Raw genomic sequence first — 16,548 nt, forward strand, 5'->3', positions numbered from 1 at the left:
ATAAGTTGAAGTTATACCAAGAAAATGGACAATTAAACATTTGAATAGGCATTAGGAAGAAAAGATAAATTTCTGTCTTTGAAAATATTTACAATTCTATCTGTCAAATAGAAGGTAGACATGGGCCAGATGACATTTGAATGTCCCTTTCTTCTCAGAATAATGTAGTTTATGATCACACTAATAATAATGTCTATATTATATTAATGAGCCCATTCTACAAGGAAGCCAAGCCTTGGTCTCATTTGTTAGAATGACTGCTGTGGTTTTGCCCTGGCAGATGCAATATGTATGTTTGGTTTATGTATGCTTGTATCTGAACTCTTTAATTTCCTGCCTCATTAGAAAGCATAGCTAAAAACAGTTTAATTGACTAAAGATCCTTGAAAACAAAGGAAAGTCAATTAAAAATACATGCCTTTGCAATTCATTTGGATGCTTGGAAGCATATCATTTTAAATTATAGAGCATTACAGTAAGGTTCAGGAGAGGTAATTACCCTTATGCTAAATTACTATTTCTAAGCATATCTTAAAGCTAGATAATTTACAGCTAGAAGCAATTATTTAAAATAATTTTCTGTTTCACTAAAATTAGTAAAAGCAAAGTACATTTAAATTCAATTTATACAATAAAGAGGGAGAAATAGTACTGTGAACATTCATATTTAGATACTGAAGGTATTCAAAGAGAAGTTCCAAATTAAGAAAAATTGTACTGAAATATATATCTTTTTAAAGTGCAAAACAACAAATATTAAGCAAAGTTTCCAACTGTGATCATTGAATTTAATATTTATTCTAAAACATCCAATTTATAGTTTAATAGTAAATTATACTTAATATTAAATATAATTTTTAAAATATTACATCTATATTCAAAAATGTAAAAGAAAAATGAAATGTAAATGAAAAAGATATTACATTTATATTCAAGAAGATTCACAAAACTATAATTGTATATTAATTACATATTTATCTATTAAGTTACTGGAATAAAATGTATTAACATCAACCAACCATGTCCCAGGTAGATAGTCAGGCAGTAACACTTGACTGGAAGGCAGGTGAGGCAACATTGCCCATGTGAACCAGCATCCATCAGTCCCCATCGGTTCCCCATCATTGTTCAGTCTCCCGCCAGAGGCTCCTATCCTGTGGATGTTGTGCTGTGTTTCCATTCTGCTTGCTTTGCTACTTAAGAATGTGAGTGTAGGGTGATTACTCTTTGCGTAATTATAGCTAATGCTCCACATCAGTTGAGGCTTTTCCCTTAATAATTCTACTTTCTTAAATAGTGTAAGGGCCTTCATTGTTTTTAAATAATTTTTTTTATTAAAAGCCCACATGAAAACAGGTTTTACTCAGAAGTAATTTACTCTTCATAAAAAATTAATAAAGCATATATATCCCTTTAAGTGAAACATGCCTTTCCTGTTCAACTAAATGAACTGAATTGAGTGAAAAGACTGGAGAAAACTGAAGTAACTCCTTACAAGGTCATTATAATTTGCCCTTTGTTCTTTCTAAGTGACAAGTGTACTTTCTAGTGTGTTGCTGTCATTTGGTCTTATAAAATAAACACTAATTTCATCAGTAAGAAACTTTTTTGAAAGAATTGTCTGGCCCAAACCCAGGCTGAATTTTTTACATTAAAAAATTATTTCCTACTACACGCTACATGTTTCCTTGAAAAATTTGTGTTCATTTTATAAATGGGATCATTTGAATGACTAAGAGAATTTGTTTTTTGAAGAAATTATGTGAAAAGAAAAAAAAAGAAAACAGTGTGGTTAATTTTTTTTGTCATAGCAAGAATATTCCCTCCTCCAGTTCTCTATTTAAAACCTAGTCATTTATATATTAGATTTTTTAAATATGAGATATACAAAATGTAAACAAATCAAGCAAATTTAAATAAAGAATCCAGCGATAGGTTGTATTTATAATGGACCTTGAATGAATTAATGAGTTTATCAAAATTAATTCCATATAGGAGTAATATATTGAACATGCTTTAGAGGTATGATTTAACTGAACAACACTTGGGTAGCATTAATAACCAAGAATTCAAAACTGTAATCCTAGAGTGATTATTCAAAAAAAGTAATTCTGAGAAGGAATATTTTGTAATTATATTGTATAACAGCTTCTTTCTCTATGATGTCATACTATTTCTAGTCCATTAAAGCATATGAGCAGATAGTCTTATAGTATACAGACTTTATAAAAACATGGATAATAGCTCTTATTTAAATCATAATCTCTCAATGATTTCTAAACAAGAGCACTTAAATGCAAAAAGTATAAAATATTTAACTAATTTAGTTCATAAAATATATTGTTTAAAAATTTACTTTAGAGTGAAAATTCTTACCTGTATTTTCATATTTACGTTCTTTGAAATTCCTCATTTTCCAGATCCTTTAAATTTCATGAGTTATTAATATTCCAACTTTCTACAATGTACACTCACTTTCATCTAAAAGCATGGTAACTTATTAATGTCTTGAAGTAAACTATTAATAGTTGCATGCTATTATTCCAGCTATGAAGGTACTTTCCTGGCCTAATGACTGAGCTGACCTTGAGGAATCACTTTTAATTAATCCTTTCTTTCCTCCCTCAATACTTTCTTTAGGACCCAGATGAACAGTGTTAGGCTCCAGGCAGTTTGGCGAATGAATAAAAGGGCGAATGACAATAATATATTCCTTGAGCAGACATCATTGCTTCTTTAGGAAGTATTAAATTCACGAAGGTTCATGGCTCAATGCTTACAAAGATTTTGTTTTATTTATCAACATTTTAAAATGTCCTGGATAATTTATCAATTTTCTATAACTTGTGTGTTTTTCGCTTCAGTGTTTTCATCGGGTTTACAGAAATGCATAGAAGCTTTTTTGTTCTTTTCATGCTGTCTACAATAGGAGTTCAGAGAGAGGATACTCATCTGTACCAACACTGAACTTTTTTTTTCTGGCCAAATTAGACATCCTTCCTACTAAAACCTGGATAACTCACTAACTGGAAATCCAGCAAGAAAAAAATGAATAATGTGAAGGGTGTATAAGAAGACATTTTCTTTAAAATGTAAAAATCGGTTGTTGACAAAGCATGATATTTGCCCACTATTGAGTTTAAACAGTGAAAACATAGTGAATATAGAGCCAATAACCATCTATTCAATAAATCTATTAATACAATTTTGTTCAAGGACAACACATGTTATACATACTCCATGAGTTACCTATTGCTGCATTAAAAAATACCTCTAAACTTAAGTGGCTTAAAACAACAAACATTTATTAATGCACATTTTTTTATGGGTCAGGGACTTGAGGTCTGGCTAAGTTGTGTGGTTCTGGTTCAGGGTCTACAATGAAGTTGCAGGCAGAATGTCACTCAGGGCTGCAGTTATTTGAAGGCTGGACTGGAGCTGGCTGATCTGCTTCCAAGTTCATTCACATGGCTGGGGGCTGTTGACATCCATTTCTTCCCACGTGGCCTTGAATATTCTCACTCCATGGCAGCCGGCAATCTGCATGAGTGAACAATCTACAAGAGAGCAACTCGGAAGCAACAGTGTCTTTTAAGTCTCTCTAGTTGCACACTGTCAATTCTGCTCTTTTTCTATACATTAGAAATGAAAAAGTAAGTCCAGACCTCACTCAAAAATAGGGGAATTAAGCCCCAACTTTGGGAGTGTCAAAGAATTTGTGAACATATTTTAAATCACCACACATACATTCACAACATTGCTGCAAAGTGGTTTAAACTTATTATTGAAACCAATTTGTAGTGTGAACCTAATTCTCTCCTCAAGTCACTACTAGAGTTTAATTAGATTGTAGGATAGTGTTCTGTCCACTAGACAGCTACATCTCAGAAGCACTGAAAATGCTGAGACCCTCTGAGTGACACAGCTGGTCTGCATCTATAATCAAACAACTTTGTGCAATTTTATTTGTCTAATCAAAAAAGCCCAACAGTCAGACTGGTTGGTAAATTAGATGTGCTTAAATTGAAAACTAAATCTTTTCTTGTTTAATTTCATGTAAATTTTTTTTTTAATTTTGACATGAAAAAATTTCCATAACATGATATATTATTTTTCTCTTCATAAATGAAGAGAGGATGGCAGTGTTCCTATCCCAGCTCAAGCTACCAGCAGCAATGTTGGCTGCTCAAGCTCATGGGAGGCCTGGTCCACCAGGAAAGGATGGGTTACCTGGGCCACCAGGAGACCCTGGACCTCAAGGTAAGTCTTCAAAGATAATATTTGTTTATAAGTTTTTTAACTGTCAGTACTTAACTGTCAGTATTTGTAACTATCAGTATTTATATATAAAATTAAAAAATAATTTTATATAGAATATCTTGTTAATATTTGATATTCTAGAAGCAGATGTTAGTAACAATTGCTACTCAATTGCTACTTAAAATTTAAAACTGACTGATGATTACCTGGTACTCTAAATATATTTTCATAATAATGGTTATTATAACAATAACAGCAATAATGTGTGCTTTTGTATTATTATTATCTAGCAATCTTAGAGTGCTTTTTATGTCTTCCTTTTGGTGTAAGTTAGACAATAAGATCCATCATCTAAGTATCTTATAGAAACTGAGGAAAGAGTCTTAGGAGATGCTACTACAAATAGTCATTTGGGTCTAAAATATATTTTGAGAATTTCAGAATCCTTCTGCTTCTAATACAGCCTGTGATTGGTAACTTCTGATCTTTAAAGAATTCCTCATATCATTTCTAAAGTTTTTAAAAGCAAACTTATATTGGCAAAAATTTTGTTCTGGTGATGACAGCTTAAGAAACCTGATCTTAAATAGATCTTAACTAAATTAATCTGGCCAGGCTATTTTCTAGAAATATAGTTAGCAATCAGCAAAGTGGCCTAATAGGCCCAGGCTGAGAAGATTCACAACCCTGACAAGGAAATATTAAATCCAGTGAGTACACACCATGAAAGATAAGACCAGGGAATCTGCTTTTCATGCACTCCCGTGGAGGAGTTCAAGTGCCCTCCTTGACATAAGCTTGTACAAAGGAGAAAAGTGGACGTTAACACCAAAATTATATAGGAATACAAGCCAAAATACTATATGTGGAGGGGATTGTTTTTCTGTCATCAGTTCATTTTCCTTCCTACTGCTATTCTGTAAAATTGAGCCTTGTTTTCTGTAGGAAATTTCTCAAGGTGATTAATGCTCTCTCCCTCTTCTGAAAAAAGCAACAACTGTTCAGTCCCCAATTACAGTGGTCTGCTGAGATCCTCACTATGATCATGATTGACACATCCTTTGGTTTAGCTAGCCCAGGGTAAAACAACAACAGTAAAATCACCCTAGATTTCTTAAACTAAATAGTATATTTGACCTTTCTCTTAGATCATAGGAAAGTTTGGCAGACAGTTGAAGGAAAGAAAAAAGAGTAGACGCAGGTGTAGCCTCCTGTGTGTACACTTTGGACAGATGCTTCAAACACTACCAGTCGGAGAACACAAGAAGAGTGGAAAATTGAAATGATCAGAGAAAACAGCTCTGGAACTGTAGTCACCTGTTCCACACAAACATCTGGCTCTGGGCCCCCTCACAGGTGTGGGGAAGGCCCATAGAAGGCTCTCAGTCAGAGACAATTCTAAGTCAACAGAAGTAATAAAGCTTTTCGAAATAAGACCTCTATGCACCAGTCCATTAACTCTCCCTTTTGCAAACAATTTCTATGGATTTTATCAGCTGTTCTGCCTAGAAGATATTATAGACTACTTCTACTCCTGATAGGGCTTTTGAATGAAATTCTTAAATTTGGAAGATTTCCCCATATGATTTCCAATTTTTTATAAACCAAGGTTTACTGAAATTGACAAAACTTTTGTCCCATGATAGGGTTTCTGACAACAGACATATCTTGACTAGAACTTAGAAATTGTGTCCTTAATCTTTGCATGGTACCAACTTTTCAATATTTGTTAAATTTGCCAGAACTGCAGCAGAAAAATAAAACTTGAAAAAATAAGATTCGTTTTTAAGAAATATTTGCCTATAGTCATGCTGTACTGATAATACTGTCTAAAGGCACAGAGAAATCCCACCCCACCCCCCGCAAAAAAAAAAAAAAAAGAAAGAAAAGAAAACAAGGGGCTGCCATTTGATTTTTAGTGTCTGTCCAGGAGACAACAGGAATTGAAGGGTTTTTCTCTGGTAGATCAATAGGTACAAAGTGCTGAGAAGATGAAGTTACGCATGTAACTTCAAAGATTTGCTCTGCTCAATTTAAAAGTTTTTTCAAAAAAGATAGAACGTAATGCATATAAAATGGCTACCTTAGTGACCATCAGAACCTCAGATGCTGTTGGCTGAGTTAGTCCTCTTTGTGACACAGCACAATTGGGCATGAGAAAGGGTCGAAGTGAGAAATGTCACACAGAAAGGGAAAGGAGATGTGGCTGCTGGGAATGATGCAGCGTATTCTGCTCATTTGTTAATTCTGTTTGACTATGACTCTCCTGAAATTTCTAAAAGAGACATGGTTTTCTCAGTGTTTGTCAGGAAAGAAATCCATTTCATTTAAAATGAAGTGGTGTGATTTGAAATATGGGATGAGTCTTTTATTATCATCTTTAGGGAAGCCCGAAAACTTAAAGTGGTCTTGTTGTTTCCTGTGCTTATTCTGAGAAGCAGGAGGCATGTAGAAAGCAATGAGAAAATTGATATGAGACTGCTAGATGTACACAATCCACACTGAAAAGGCAGTTCCAAGATTCTGGTAACGAAAACCTGTGGATCTGCTCTTGGCATCCTCTTCTTCCTAAAGTGAGGATAGAGACCTTCATGATTCCATGTTGGGTCGTCTCGCTTGCATTTTTCCTAAATTCTCACGCGGGTGATAGTAGATGTCTCTCAAATTCAAAAGCATCCCTAGGACATTTTAAATTTTAGCCATTCCATGGGGTTCTGATTGTCACCTTCCCACTGTACATAAGAGAACTTTCCTTTGTGTTCTTCCTTCCCATCTCTGGTCTGCAGCACAGGACCTCATTGCTGGTGCTCAGGGGTGAGTGATAATTGCCACATGGGGATCAAGGAAGCCCCAAGAAGTAGGATGCAGCTTATATAGCTCCCCCTACATAAATAGGAGAGGGAAATTTTCCTATCAGACTTTATCCTCTTGGGTGAGTTTTATGAGAAAGAACTTCATTTAAACTTTTTGCAAACGGAGCTGATTCTCCATCTCTGTGAAACCCTGAGGAATAGATGCCACACTTGAAAGCCCCATTCATTTCAGAAAGAACCCCACATGTAGGGTTAGTCCAGGGAAAAACAGAGAACATCCATCCTGTGTGACCTCTGTCAGTTTTAAAAGGACAGTGTTGGGACAGTGTTGGGGGAGGTTCTTGCTTTTGAACTTTTGAAGTTTAGCTGTTACTGGTTTATAAAAAAAGGAAAACCTGTTATTTGTAAGCTAGTGACCCATAGGGTAGTTCATGTGACTGATATAGACTTGACCTTGTGCATTTGTTAGCAGCAGGGGCCGGTGGAAATGGGAGGGCATGTGCGTGTGGGTCAGAATGACTGAAGGGTACTGCTGCCAGTTAGTGGACCAGAACCAGGGAGACCAAACAACTTGTAAGGCATGGAGCAGGACCCCCATATGAAGAACCGTTCCTCCCAAAATGCCAATAGCACCACTTTTCTGGCCTCATTTGTCCAGTATGCATATAGATACACATATTTACAACTTTAGAACTAAATCTCTGGAGTTGAAACTCAAATCTCTCTACTGGCAGTAAATACAGTTTACCTCCTGAAAAACTACACCAAGCACCAAGTTTCATCAATGACTGATTCATCAAAATTAGTTCTTAGATTAGGACACTGCTGTTGTTTTATTTCTGTTTTCCTGAATAAGCTACAGTGATTTCAAACTGTCATCCTGTATACTTATAGTCTATGGAAATACATGTCTGTTTGCAGATAGACCAGCCTTTTTCAAATTTAAAGAGGCCTACCCTAAAGGAGTGAAAAGCTTAATTCTAGAAATGGGAAAAGTTGTCCTTGACTTTGTTAGCATTCCTATCTGAAGTTTTGTTATGAAGCAATTATAAAATAAGACCTTATGGCTTTATGGCAGCTTTCATAATGAATGAGCTTGAGACCTTATTTGGATATTCAAGAGTAGGAAGCTCTTCTCTGTTTGTGCAATTCAACAGCTTTATCTATTAATAACAGGTAGTTATTAACCTAATGAACTGAGAAATTTGTATAAAGAAATTGTTACATTTGACAGGAGAAGGGTAAATATTACCTCATTATACAAATAGACTAGTTATTGTTTCTCGTTTTGTGATACCATATACACTGAAATCATGTGGAATAATATATTTTGGTATTACATTAAAATCTGAGAATTGAATTTAAATAAATTAAATATGTAGAGTTTAGCAGATATAGTCTTCATTTGGAATTGTGTTACAGTCCTGTTAACCCAAAGTTCATATATCTTTAGTTATTTTTCATTGTTCCTCATTTTTTTAACCTATGATCTTAAGTATTTACTGAAATAGCTTGAGGGCCTACTTAACAATCTGTCTGTAATGGTGAGACTTGGCTAATAAATGTTATTTTAAATAATGGATTTAGAAGGATGTTTTTGACCCTAAGTATAAACATTTTTCCTTGTTGTTCACATATGTTCAATGAAAGTCATTAATATCAAAGATATCCTGAAAATATTTTAAATTTGAATATCTATCACCTTTTGTTTTGAATGTCTTTAACATAGTTTTCAGATAAAAGTGTGTGAAGTCTTCCTGGTAGAAGTATTTCCAATATGTACTTCAAAATATTTCCTTAACACATATCCTTTTTTCCACTATTTTCATATTTGTGGTCAGGTTACACCTCCAAAGCAAATAAATAACTATGTGGTGATTACATGTCTAATGTTTTTTGGACATAATGCGTACACTGTATGGCCAAGACAAAACTGAGGTTGGTAACCCTAAAACTGATATCTAATTCTCAACAATAATGGGAAATAATTTATCACACATACTGTCCACAGGAAGCATTAAATTTTCTCCTCCTGTAATGTTCTGCTGTAGTAATATACCTTCATGAAAAGGCACAACTATGTTAGGGCCTACTGTTTTCTACTGAGATGCTGTTTTATTTATATCTTTGCTGTGTGTCTATGATTCCACATGACTGCTCTGTTCATTTGGGACCAGGGGCAATCTTTAAGCTGCCATTTAAGTATGAAAAGGTTGGAAATGAAAACTCTATTTACCATCACTGTGAAACTCTTATAGCACAAAACTTTTTCTTCAAATAGAGTATTACATGGATTCCAATATGTAAAACAAAGATAAAATTGTTTTATGCTTTTTGAAAGCAGAAATAAGAGTTTCCGAGGGCACAAATTGCTCTGTAATATTCTAGCTCAGGCAACAACAAGCATATTCAAGAGGCAGAATCATTTTATCTTAAAATGTACACATAAATTAGGTCTAATTCATTTTGGCTGAATTATCTTCAGTTGATGAAGTACATGTGGGAAAATCCCTCAATCTCCTCTTATTTTCTTGCATTGTTGAAGCTCCTGGTCTTTTGGAGTTATAAACTGCCACATTAAAACACGCGGTTGCTGTTTACACTTTACTTTGAAAGGATATAATATTGTTATAGTCAATAATTTGAACAAATACCTGACTCTTGAGATGAGTTAACTCACACATATTCTCACTGTCATTTATTGAAATCATGAATTGTTTGTTCCTTTCCTTCCAATTCGTGGATAAAGGTCAGATTTTTATCATATTATTTTGTCCTCATATTAAGCAGGATTCTTTCAATACACTTCTTTTATTTATCCTGTACCTAGCCTCTAGTCAGAATTCCTATTGAAGAGGAGTCACACACTTGTCATAGCTGTTTGAAAAAAGATGTGAATGATTGATATGAGTTATTAAGGGATCATTTTCAGTGCCAGAAATTTCACTATCAGGAGTTTGATGTGTTGGAACTTTTCATAGTAGTTGCATATTTTTAAGATCCTTGTTGTGATACTGAACCAGGTTCTTGGGTCACAATATTATAGAAATAAGCAATGAACCCAATAGTGTGTTGAGCAAATAATGCTTTATTAAAAGAAGGAAAGCTTATGCAAAGGGAGCAGCAATAGAGAAGCTGTCTCTCCAAGGAAAGTTGGGGAAAGGTTTTTAAAGGTAAGCAGTTCCTTAATTGATGTCAGCATCTTGCTTTGATGATTTCTGGTATTTTCACAGTGGTTGCAAGGGAGGAGGGTTCCAGGAGCATCTTGCATGTACCTCCTAAAGGGGTCTTAATGTTAATCTGTAACTTAATCTGTACAGTTATGGGAAAAGAAAGAATGGTTACATAATGATACGGTTTAAACAAAAGTAGCAGTTACACTTTAACAAGCCTTGGGACTGGGGGTTTTGTAGCTCAGCAAATACCATTTCCTTCCTATTTGTTTCTGCAAGAACAACTGATTTTTCTTTAGTTATTTTTACCAGGGCCAAGGGATAATCATAAGATCTGCAGAACCCATGTCCAAGGAGTAGTAAAGTAAGCTACCTTGTAGCAAAATGTCTCCTGCAGGGAAAATGGAGTCAGTGTGGTTCACAGGCCTGGTCCCATCCTGTCTCAATTGCATTATTGTACTAAATCTACTTGATTTATGTTTAATATGTGGTTAATGAAAAACAAATAGCTAATATACTATTTATGTTAACTGAAGGAAAAACAAAAACATCATAGACTTAGAAAACGGTTCTTGTACGTGCTGCGTTGCCATAAGACACTCATTTTTATGTCTCTCTTTTCTCTCCTTCAGGCTACCGAGGACAGAAGGGAGAAAGAGGTGAACCTGGTATTGGGCTGCCAGGTAGTCCGGGTCTTCCTGGGACTTCAGGTATTAGTGATACTATCTTCACAATACAAGCAAGCCTCTAAGAAAAGGAATAATACCTTCTCCCCTGTGGCCCTTGTATATCAAGATGAATGATTCATGTTTGTTGGATGGAGGGTGGGAGGGCCATATGTGATCTGCATTCTGATAGGGTCTTTTATTTCATTAGCTCTGGGTTTGCCAGGCTCACCCGGTGCCCCAGGGCCTCAGGGCCCCCCAGGACCCAGTGGAAGATGTAACCCAGAAGACTGCCTCTATCCTGTGTCTCATGCCCAGCAACGGACAGGTGGGAAATGAACACATCTGAGGAAGATTTGGCTCCTGGTGATACCTCCTTGCTGTTGGAGCAATCTTAATACTGTCAGACTCTCATGATATGTGGGCTGCTTTTCTTTTCTTTTCTTTTTTTCCCCCTTTTTCTTTTCTTTCTTTTTTTTTCTTTTCTTTTTTTCCTTTGGTATAGGCCAGACATTAAAAGCAACAATTTGAATCCTACTCCTATAGTAATTGCAAATCAGCATTTTTAGATTTTTTCCAAATTCATTCCATAAGTTTTGTTTTACCATTTCTATAATTTTTATTCAGAGTTTTATATGAAATATGCAAGCAAATTTTATCATTAGTTCTTCTTCAAGAGGAAATTACATCTTATGTTTTAGTAGACTGATGATGATGTACATTTTGTAGACTCATCGACATGTGGTTGGCCTTTGATTCCTGAATTTTTAAGTTTCAGGCTTATCTTGAAGTTTCCTTGTTGTTTAAATTTGCTATCATTGCTAAAAATTTTGTCAACTTTTTTTTATATAGTGCATTGCTCCTATAGAATGATTTTTGACTACTTTTTATAACTTAAGAATTCTTATACCATCCTACAACTATCCTACTTATTCAGAAAAATAGATAGGCAATAAGAACTTCACTTTATAACTTATGCTTTGGAAAAAACACAGGAGACTATTTTTTCAGGGAGCCCAAAAACCCACCATAGCCAATTACTGAAATGATTTTGTTAATTCTGTATAATGAGCTCAATTCAAAGCAATCACCACCAGTGTGAATACATACTGCATGAAAAGGGAGGAGTGAATTTCAATTGCATAAGAGTTCCACAAGAAAAGCCGAGCCATTTCTGGTCCCTTTACTAGGTTTCTCACTTGATAAAAAGAAAGCTCCTTTCCTTAGGAGGTGTTTGGTGGTGAAGACACCAAGCTGTCATTGGTACTCTTGAACTTAAAAGGCCTAGCAAGATCTTTGGGCCCCTGTATCCATTATCCTTCTGACCTCAGACTTTAGGAAGAACCGGCCATCAGAACAAAGGATTTAATTGTAGCAACTGGAAAAGAAACCCACTTCCCCTAGAAGATGAAAGTGTGGTGTCAGCAAATGCATATTAAGACTCAAAGCTCTTAAGGAGAATGTTTCTCCAGAAGCTTCAGCAAGAGGTGGAGATCAGCAAAGGAAAACCCTGGGCCCAAATATGTGACTAGCACTCAGACCAAAAAGTTAACACTCACTGCAAAACCATGTCCTCTGAAAGGAAACAAAAATACAGTGATCATCAACTGAATTACTGGACAGTATTTCTATTGCATCACTGTACATTATTTTGAGAAATTGTGGTTGAAAACAATTGATTTTCTAGAATATTGGGCATGAGGATGTTGCTGAAATCTAGGTTGTGGATCCCACGGATGCTAAACATGCCATCAGAGCCTTCCTGTCACAGAAAACAGGAGTTCACACCTCTTCAAGGATCAGTGCAGGTTCCAATTTGGTTTAAACAGGACAGGATGATTGCTTTGGTCTGTCAATGAAAAAATGAGTTTAGAAAGACGAGCCCTCTGAAATTGGAAAAAGCTGTGAACAGAGTTATGTCCGGGGAGTGTGCCTAAATTAAGGCAGGGTTTGTTCAAATGCACCCATGATTTGAACTGGTTTTTATATTAGATGAATGAACTGCTGGTCAGGTACTGTCTACATGGCTGTGCATACATACAGCCTTTTAGTTATTTCATACTGAATTATGCTGTACATTTCAATTCCAAGTTTATTTATTTTATTTTCCAAGGTTATTTATTTAAGTGTTTTTAAATTTGAATTGATTTTCTTCTTCATTTTCTTTCCTGTGCAATACCTATAACGGTGCTGTGTTTTAAACTTACATAATTGGGATATATGTATTTTTTTAGTAAAATGATAATTTATCCCAAAAAAAGTGTACATAGATCTAAAATTTGGTGCTATGTGTATATCTTGAGCTTTTAATTTGTTGAATTTTCTGAAAGCTTACAACTTACCTGCCATCATATTAATTTACTTGAATTTGTCATAAAGCTAAACATCTTATGTTTCAAAGATTATTTTTTCATGTTACTTAATAGGTTGTTTATCCTTTTGCCTCCTTGGTAATTCAGAAATATTTGTTTTATCATTTTAATGTTTTCATGAACTCCTTTGCTGATGGTGATCAGTGTATTCTTTGTTTTCTTTGAGTTGATCCTTTCATATACATAAAAACATGCAATTTATTTTCTTATTTTATAAATTCTGTTCATTTTCATTGTACAGAATATGTCGTGCATCCTTTCTTACAAATTGTATAGTTAGGAATCTTTCTTTTGCCGAATTATGTTAGCGTTTGAGTGGTTTATTCTTGTTTCAAGTATTTGGATTTATTCAGGTGATTTGAGAAGGGGGGGTAATATGTTATATGGTGCATATTACAGAGCAGAACTGTCACAATGATTCAAGCTCATTTTTTTGTAACTGTGACTTATGACTAAATCTGACATAATTAGAGAAACAGGACGGTATCCACATGGTTCAAGCCTCTTTTACCCTATGTATTATTTACCCTCAAATACTTTTCCTTGCTTCAGCTCTGTCCACTGTGCAACAAAGGGCAGCAAGAAATGCTGGGTCCAGCTAACACAACACCAAATGAAGTGGAGATTTGGCAGTTGCCCAATTCCTCTAATAAAAAGAAAGTGGATAATTTGGGTCCTAAAGTAGGGTGGGAAATTTTCCTCTAAATAACTTGGTGGTTGCCAAATCTCTTGAACCATTTTGTTTCATTCCAAAACATTTGTTTACTTCCACATAGATGCCAGTAATGTCAACAGCAAGAGAGAAAAATTATCAGATTCTGTGAAATATCTCTTGTTTGTACTCCGGACAACATAAGTGTTTAATACAAAATAATTATGGGCCATGATGACAATACCAAAACTGTGTTTCCCATATACAAGTGTTTTTGAATTCCAGTCTTACTTTTTGTCCCAAGCCCAATTAATACTTTCAGATAGAAGTCTTTCTATGCAGAGAGTAAGATATGACTTCAATTAATATTTATAGCCTTTGGAATCTAAAGAAAAAAAAATGAATAATTCATGAGTTTGTTCATTGTTCTTTCCAACTGGAGACATTAACCATTACTTCTAACCACAACAGAAACACAGCCAGTCTTAACTTTTTGAATTTTTCACCTTGTGATTAAAGTAATTCAGTCAGTGACTTTAAAGTAACCCCACATTCTTATTTCTGTATGTCATAGCATTATTGAAACTTTAAAATTTTAGTCACTTATAGAGCTTAAGTAATTATCTTAAGATATGTTGTTTGTAAAAGTTGCCATTTAATGCTTGGCTTATAAAGGAATTTTTATGAATATGTTTTAAAAGTTATATAAGGTTAAGCTTTCTGCAGTCTCTCTCATCTGTTGAGAACCTGATGTACCTCCTTCTGTCCACAAGATGGTGTTTAAAGCAATTTGTTCAAAAAAACTGAACAGACTCGTAGAAATACATGGCTAGGAACAGTTTAGTGAACAACTAAATCAGACCCTTGCCTTTGAACTTTTTTTTAAAACTTTTGTAAATAACTTTGTGTTAATTTGTTTTATTTGTTTTGTTAATTTATATTTTTTTCCTAATTTTAAGTATCTTTATGAAGCAGGCACAATACTCATTGATTTACTGACTGTTTCAATTTTATTTCTTCAGAGGATACATATATATATACTTATATATCTAGTTAATGTGCAAATTGACTGAACTTTGCGTACTACCCTCGTATTTTAGTGATTGATATGAAAACATCTAAGTTACCATCCTACCTTCCAGACAGGACACAGACTCTCGTTTGGCAGACAAATAAAAAGCATTAGATTATCACAATTAGACAATTTATAAAATTACACAATGTCTAACTCTATATTGTTAAAGGTACTTAAAATTTTACAATTAGATATATATAATGTTTATATTTTTCTAGAAATATATCACTATTTACAAAAGTAAGATTAGGAGCGCTGTTTTTCAAAATACCACTCTTATTTTCCTAACATTGGTAATAATACCTTGAGATTGAGAATTCTAGGTTAAGTGATATGCTGAACTTGTTTCAGTGAATCCTCATAATAGTTTTGCTGATTTGTTCATCGCTCTTGTTCATAAATTATTTTCCACATTTGTCCATATCCACCTCCTTAAGACACACAGTGTTTACCATCATCGTTTTCCAGTGTTGTTTCTTAAACTTTAGGGTTGAGGAATGCATGCCCCTTTCACACCATCTCCTTGCTTACAATGATTATGCCAGCTTTTAAGAAGAGGAGATACAGAAAGAAATGTATTTGTATGTTTTGTGCCTACATATTCAAAGTGACTTAGCCCACTGAATTGTATTCAATGATGAGTTGACTGGTAAATCATTCATTACATTAAATTTGTTCAACTGCTAGGAGTCTCAGGACACAGGACAAACGGTTGTCTTCATTTTTAGTGTGTGGTGTGGCTGGAGGTATAATCCAAACATTTTACTCAACAAAATTGGGCCGACTAACTGGTCGGTTTGGTTAAATTAAATGAAACACTAGGTGAACACAAAGAAAACTCATTCAGACAAGGAGACCTAGCACAGCAAAAATTTACCTGAAAAATAAGACAGGTTTATAAGATCAAAGCTGTCTAAGAAAATCTAAATCTAATTCAAGTTCAGATCCAATAGTGAGTGATATATGGTACAACTCAAGGTGCTTGCTTCATGAATCTATCAAAAGTGAATACCAACAAAGCAGGATGTTTTACTGAACTTAAGGGTAGTTAAACAAGTTTTAAGTTGATAAGAAGTGTGTGTGTTGCTTAACCATAATACGTTTATGGGTGTAAAGGTATTTTACAACTTTTTATTTTGCTGTATTATTTAAAGTATATTTTAGGGATAAATATTTTTCAATGTATTTATGTATTTAAATTCAGATTATATTATGGCACATTTTAGAACCATTTATTTTTAAAATAACATTTAGGATGTGTTTTTTTCCCATTTTGTTTGTTCTCTATCTTACCTCATCAAACTAAAGTTTAATTCAATATACTCACTCATGTTAAGTGGAATGGCACTAGTGTTATTCTAAATCCCACATGGGTATAGTGCTTTGAGGCCTTGATTCCTATACGTTCATTATGTATAGTGAGCTTGTCACCTATCTCAGCAATAAAGGATTTGACCCTAATTCAGGGAATTCTAAGTTGCAGTTATTAATGCCATATCGAGCCTTCACCGCTTCTTGTGGCTGAAGCTCCACACTCA

The 16,548-nt window shown here is 34.5% G+C and overlaps 1 protein-coding gene across 1 annotated transcript in view; it reads left to right on the top strand.

Annotated features, from left to right (window-relative positions):
- The window catches only part of COL19A1 (collagen type XIX alpha 1 chain), a 354,677-nt gene extending 343,427 nt beyond the window's left edge, over positions 1-11,250 (top strand). The window contains exons 48-50 of the mRNA XM_063098322.1: positions 4,132-4,260; positions 10,879-10,956; positions 11,123-11,250. Coding sequence (XP_062954392.1) covers positions 4,132-4,260; positions 10,879-10,956; positions 11,123-11,250 — 335 coding nt within the window. The remainder of the gene's footprint in view (positions 1-4,131; positions 4,261-10,878; positions 10,957-11,122) is intronic.
- Positions 11,251-16,548: the final 5,298 nt, after the last annotated feature.

The sequence above is a fragment of the Cynocephalus volans genome, chromosome 5 (genome assembly GCF_027409185.1).
Source record: "Cynocephalus volans isolate mCynVol1 chromosome 5, mCynVol1.pri, whole genome shotgun sequence".
NCBI classification, from domain to species: domain Eukaryota; kingdom Metazoa; phylum Chordata; class Mammalia; order Dermoptera; family Cynocephalidae; genus Cynocephalus; species Cynocephalus volans.